Consider the following 6593-nt stretch of genomic DNA (forward strand, 5'->3'; position numbering starts at 1 on the left):
TTCCTCCATTCAAAATTTGAAAGGAGAGATTTCTTGACCATATACTCTTGAATGAGTATATTTAGATATTGAAATAATTATCATTATCAGACATTACTTAGAAAGCAATACAGTTGCTATAAATGAAACTGACCTGAAAAGAAAATGTATGGGTTAGAATTGTGTTGCACCATACATGTCCTACAGAAATATATTGGAAATCACTTGATATTTTTTGATGGGAACTGATATAGCAATGCTGTAAATAAATAAAAAAGAAATGCTCAATCCTTGGGTACAGTCATATCTGCTTCAGCATTTCTAATATTTCCATTAAAAATATTAGATCGAATACTGTGATATCTGGCAACTGAGTTTTATTTAACAAATCTTCAATTCTTTGTATGCTTCCAGTGTAGTGTCAAAGAATGTCTCATGAAAAATCTGTTAGGCAGATTAAGTTTCTTCAGAGTATCTGCCAAAGCGTGGTCTTGCGTTTAAGAAGTTATCTGTGGAACATGCTGTTAGCATTTGAGTTACAGAGTAACTTGAATTTTGTTTTCTTCTTTTCACTACATTAACTTTTCTTCCCATTACATTCTTAATTCCTTGATAGTGGAGGTTTCTTTTAGTTGCTACATGTTGTTCTTAAGAGCGAATACTTAATGATGTAAAAGTGTTTTCTTATTTTCTTGTTTCATTGTCGTTCGGTGGATTTTTAAAGTGTCTATTTTAAACCAAATTTGGAGAGCAAGAATCTTGATGATACCTTCTCCCCCTCTTAAAGGGCATATCTCAGTAAATGTGTTAGTCTAAGGACCCTACAACTTGCTGTTTTACAGCTACTAAAAGGAGTGCCAAGAAATCTAGATTCCTCTGCTTATATGCTATAAGTAAATAGAGAAACCCACCCCATTACAATATTGTATCATAACATTAAGCTGCTATTTCATTCCAGAGAGGTGCAGAACATATATTCTGAGCGTTTTCTTTTACATACACCTTTATAACTGTAGCAACCCTGTTTACACAGGACAATCCCATTTTTTAAAGCCACAGATATTTTAATTTGTGCTTGGGATTTAGAAATTTATGAAGATCCATTTAATTTTTTATCATAATGGTTCAGCCTTCCTACTCTGGTGCCTTTTGGATGAGACTACTCCTGGGAGATTGTTGGATGGGAAATGCTGTAATCCCAACAGATCTGAAGGGCGGTAGATTGAGAAGGATTATAGTAATAAGAATCTAGAGCTGTGAGGTGGTCAAAGATGCAGATGCTTAAGAAATAAGCAAATGGAATTGGAAACCGATGGGAGGAAGAAAATATTATCAGTTGTCCCTATTCCAAATGCAACACACTTGTTTAATAATATATGGGGAAATAATCTACTAATTCCTTGTTTTTTCTGCTTATATTTACAGGAAAAATTAACCCAGGAGTGTGTGTTCAGAGAGCAATTTGAAGAGAACTGGTATAACACATACTCATCAAACCTATATAAGCATGCGGACACTGGAAGACGATATTATGTTGCATTAAACAGAGATGGAACCCCCAGGGAAGGGACCAGGACTAAACGGCATCAGAAATTCACGCATTTTTTACCTAGGCCAGTGGACCCTGAGAAAGTCCCTGAACTATATAAGGATATTTTAAGCCAAAGTTGACAAAGACATTTCCTTCACTTGAGCCCTTAAAAACCAACAACCACTATAAAGGTTTCATGCGGTGGGTTCTTAATTGATTAGCTGTGTCATCACATCAGCTCCACTGTTGCCAAACTATGTCGCATGCATAATATATGATGGAGGCTTGGATGGAACATGCTGATGGTGTTCTGCACTTAAAAGGTTTGTCTTCTGGAGGAGAGCCTATGCCCATCGCTTGATTTATTGAGAGAGAAAGAAAGAGTGGGAATGTGTGAGAGTGAAAGACAGAAGCTGAAGAACGAAGGAAGGGGGGAAAGGCCTGATGCATGCTGGGAAATAGACACGCTTTTAAATTTTTTGGTATGTTGTATACTTCATCCTAGATCAGCATAGCTGCCATACTTTGACTCATGAAGAATTTTGGCTGGTGGCCTGCTCCAGTGTACGCTGCATTTTTTTTTTTTTAAAGCAAAGGCAGGGAGGGTATGGTCTGTCTAAAATCCAAACAGGAAAAAAGAGACTTATTTTCAGTTTGACTGCTCAATTGGGAGTCACCCCTTGATGAGTTTCAAGTAAAGACCTCTTAGTAAAACAGGATTTTTTAAAAAAAGTTAAATTTATTTATAGAAATTCCAAAGGCAACATTTTATTTATTTTATATATTTATTTATTATATAGAGTTTATTTTTAATGACATATGTACAGGCCAGATAGGCAGTTTAGAAGCTAAAGGCTCTGGAAAACATTTCAACAGCAAAGGCCGCGATGACCGTGTGATTAAATTCATACAAGTCAAACATAAAGGTGCATGGAGGCAAGGAGAAATCTAGGGATCCTAATGTACTAAAGGCAACAATATTTTTTGTGCCCATATTATTGTAAAATTATGCACACCACTCATGACTCTTGAGTGCTTACTCTTCTGACTGCTTGTTTCATAGCTTAAATTTTCCCCCTTTTCCTCTCCCTCTCTTACTGAGGATTAAAGATAAAACTGGGTCTTCAAAACTTTAATTCTGTGTCTGTAGTATTTCCTCTTTGATAAGCAACTTATCAAACTTATTTCTATAAATGTCCCAAAACTGTGGAATAAAAAACACAAGGAAATAAAAGAAGGATTGGTATATGATATATTCTACTTGTTAAACCTACTGCAGATAATACCAAAGCTACATCATAAATCTGTGTGGTTTTTTGTTTTTGTTTTTTTACGTAAGCAGAATGTCAGAAATATCCTCATGTTGATTAGGATATTTTTGTACCAATTAAAGTTCTCACAAGTAGTAACAAAGGCCAGGGACAAGGCTCTCACTCTTGTAAACTTGTTTAACTGTGCACTTGATTATCTACTCTGAAATTACACAAGTCCCATGGGGTTTATTATTATCTTTCATGGGAAAAATGCTTTCAGTGTGAATTGTCATAATACATATTAGCACCCTTCTTAAAATAGGACTCTTGCAGATGAAACTATTCCATTTCTATTGAGAATTGCAATGTGGGGGAAAGTACTATACTTAAATTACATTTCAAATGTTCTTGAAGCATATTGTGCTGGCTGCACTGTATAATGTATATCAGTGAGGATTGTGTAACATAATAAGTGCAAGCATACCTTTTGTCAGTAGCTATAATTTTAGCTCACCCATAGAGGAGAGGCTTTGTCATAAAGCCCTGAGATCAACAGAGGCCGCAGAAACCTTGACAATGACTGCAATTCATGCGCTTACATGTACGTACCATTTCAATGAAAGTTGGCAGAGGAAATGTACAGAGTTTGGACTACAGTAATACAGTCAGTTCAACATGGCTCTGGTTATTGCCTGGATTCTATTTAATATGCTCTATTATTCTCTGTAGCAGGATTTGCACATAACACTATGCCATGGAATAAAGATGAGTAAATAACATGCATAATGCATAATATGCAAAGCAACCCCAATAAAGAAACTTTATCTTATTTGGGGGCAGCAAACCTCAGTTTGAAATTAATGTTGTTGCTGAGTTACAAAACCTGGCTTGTTTTCATGCTACTTTGTCATATCCCCAAATTCTGCGTTTTTCTTGGTTTGTTTTGGTATTTGACTTTTTTCTTGTTATTGGGGAAAAAAATGGAGACCATGGTTAAAAATTCTGGCTTAGAATTAGATGCAAAAGCAGTCCACGTAACAAATACGTGCTTTGCATTATAGCCAAGCCTAAAGCAACTGTAGGAGGATGCCGGCATACGCACTGATCATGCTGCAGTGCAAAAATAATTCGCTAGAAAGTAAAGAGTTGCTCATTGTGGACTCAAAATCCAGCTCAATCTCTGCTGAAACCAGCACTGCTGCTTCTACTGGAAGCAGTCCCAGAACCATATATTTGTACCATGACTTTCCACAAGAATGTCTTATCAAACAACAAGCAGTTTCAGATCTGAAGTAGCAATCAGGAGTAAAATCTTGATGTGCTGCTTATAAACATATTGAAGAAAATGATCAATATATTCAGAATGAATGAATTATTCTTTTAATTGGTTGTATAGTTGTCCTTTGGAAAGAAATATGACAAGGAAATACAGTGAATCTACATGATCAGTTTTAGAACAATATCTTATGTTCTACTTGTTCTGCTGTAGTATTGAGTCACCTCTACACTTGCTAGGAAGTCATTGAACTGAGCATTTTCCTGACATTTCTAAAAACGATCAGTGGTGCAAGACAAGGAAATGTAGTTATGAAGACACAGACGTGCTTACATATTATGGGAGATGGAAAACAAATATGGGGTTGTTATTTTAGGAACACCCTTGTGTCAAATGTATCCATAGTGTAGCCAACCCACAACACCCAGTCTTAGGTAATTTCTAGATGTGATAAGATGCAGCTATTCATGATTAGCTTGTCAGAAAGCTGCCCCATATAATTGTCAGCTGTATTTATGTGAATGCCATCAGCAGCATCCACAAGGGGAGGGGGTCAAAAAATTCAAGATGGTGGTCATGGCAGCACATTAGAAGCCCTACTCTGTATGTATTTGTGAAGTTGCATGTATCGCAAGATGATGCCATCTTGACTATTTTTATCCCCCCCCCCCAAGACATTGTTGAATGCCATAATATGTACATTTATTCTTTGCTGGTTTAGCACAAAAAAATGTTCATTGTATTAGGACCAATGAGAACTCTCCATCATATTAAAATAAAAAAGCTATTATCAATCTGTTTTCAGCTCATATTATGTCCAAATATAAGACTTTTTGAATTTATTATAAATTACTAAGAAAATTAGACCAGGATCAAACCGTTCAAACTGACACCTAGATTGATTCTAAGGTACATCAAACATCTAATTACCGAACAATTCCACCTACAAACAATACAAATTTATTTAGAGTGGAATTTTAAATACTCAACTGAAAATCAACCCTATGAAATCCAGCATGATTTATTCCTTAATAAGTATGACCAGGATTGAACTGTTAATTTTTGCTCAGAGCTAATTCTTTAAGAATTTTATCCCATTTTAAGTTTTTTTATCACTATTTGCCATTTATCTTTTTTAACCTTTGCTTCACATTGAAATAAATGAATAGGTTGCATCTTGATCTATCTATAAAGTAGGCACATGCAATACAGTATTAAGTGACAAGATCAAAGCTTGCTGACAATGCATGACAATCCATCTAGAGCTTTATGTGATTGCCTGCCTGAGACTGCAGACATGGGCGGGCATGTCAAGCACCTGATAAGCCTTAATGCTGGTCTGTGTTCAACTTGGTGGTCCACAAGTTGCACAGGCCTCATGTTTTAATGATCAAACCACTTACACTGGAAAAATGCCAGAGTTTTTAAGATGACTTTTTAATTATAAATTACTTTTCCACTGTATCCTTAAAATTTGGACCATGAATTGATCATCCTATGAAGAAATGGAATAAAGGACAGCATGTTCAACATCTAGTAGCAGAAAGATGTACACATGTATATCTATATGGATAAAAGTATGTATATGTATATCTATCTATATGTACGGATAGATATAGGTATGTGTGTATGTATGTATGTATGTCTACCTGTGTAGTTGCATAATGGTGGATTCAAGTAGCAATAAGCATCCAGATTTGCACTATGTCCACAAAAATGTTAAGGACACCCATATCCAAGGTCAGCTTTGCCACAACTGACCAGAATAAATAAGACCATATTTTTAGCCTTAATGTGGAATTTCCTGTTTTTTTTTTTAATCACAGACAGATCATCAATATTACTTAATGTGTTTTAATTTATTTTTTGTATTTTCTAAAGAAAGGACTAAAAATAAGCAAGAAAAAAAATGTTATGACTTTGTGGCAGTTGATACAATAAACTATAACCAATATATTCAAATAACCCATAGTGGTGTGTTGGATACTTGAATATTTGCAGGTATGGACTTATTGTAGATATTTTCTCGGACATGGATGTTCCAGCTCATAGCAGAGTCTTTTGTATCAGCGTGAAAAACAGAAGTAAAACCAGCGACTGATAATTTGTATTCAACAAAATACTGTTTTTCATATCTCTTTCTTATTCCATGCATTCCCCTAAACAGGATACAATAATTCCAAAATAGGGCTTAATTTTTATCTTCCTCTACTATAAGGCATCAGCTATTAAATATCAAGGACTGCTCCCTTAACATACCCTTAGTATATAGGCACTTGCTTTATATTAATTGTCTGGCCTTACAGATGATGGCTTATTCCAGTCAGGACTTACAGACAAGGCTACATCTAACCTAACACCTTTTTCATTTGGAAACGGTAAAGGGAGTGCCTTCTATTAGGGACAGGGGTGTCTGCAGGTATAGTGGAACAAGTCAAGATGGCAGCTGTGACAATGTGATTGAAGCTCTACCTGGTTTTTGTGTGGGTTTTTAGGGGGTACCTTCAAGTCAGCGTTGACTCCTAGTGACTGCCTGGAATACTCCCTGCAATTT

General features: G+C 35.7%; 1 protein-coding gene across 1 annotated transcript in view; it reads left to right on the forward strand.

Annotated features, from left to right (window-relative positions):
• Positions 1-5956, forward strand: part of FGF9 (fibroblast growth factor 9) — a 50753-nt gene extending 44797 nt beyond the window's left edge. Inside the window, exon 3 of the mRNA XM_088140674.1 lies at positions 1405-5956. Coding sequence (XP_087996800.1) covers positions 1405-1650 — 246 coding nt within the window. The 3' untranslated portion in view covers positions 1651-5956. The remainder of the gene's footprint in view (positions 1-1404) is intronic.
• Positions 5957-6593: the final 637 nt, after the last annotated feature.

The sequence above is a fragment of the Python bivittatus genome, unplaced genomic scaffold (assembly GCF_059951505.1).
Source record: "Python bivittatus isolate LINGU-HERP-01145 unplaced genomic scaffold, Pbiv_v1 ctg000340_np1212, whole genome shotgun sequence".
Taxonomy (NCBI): Eukaryota; Metazoa; Chordata; class Lepidosauria; order Squamata; family Pythonidae; genus Python; species Python bivittatus.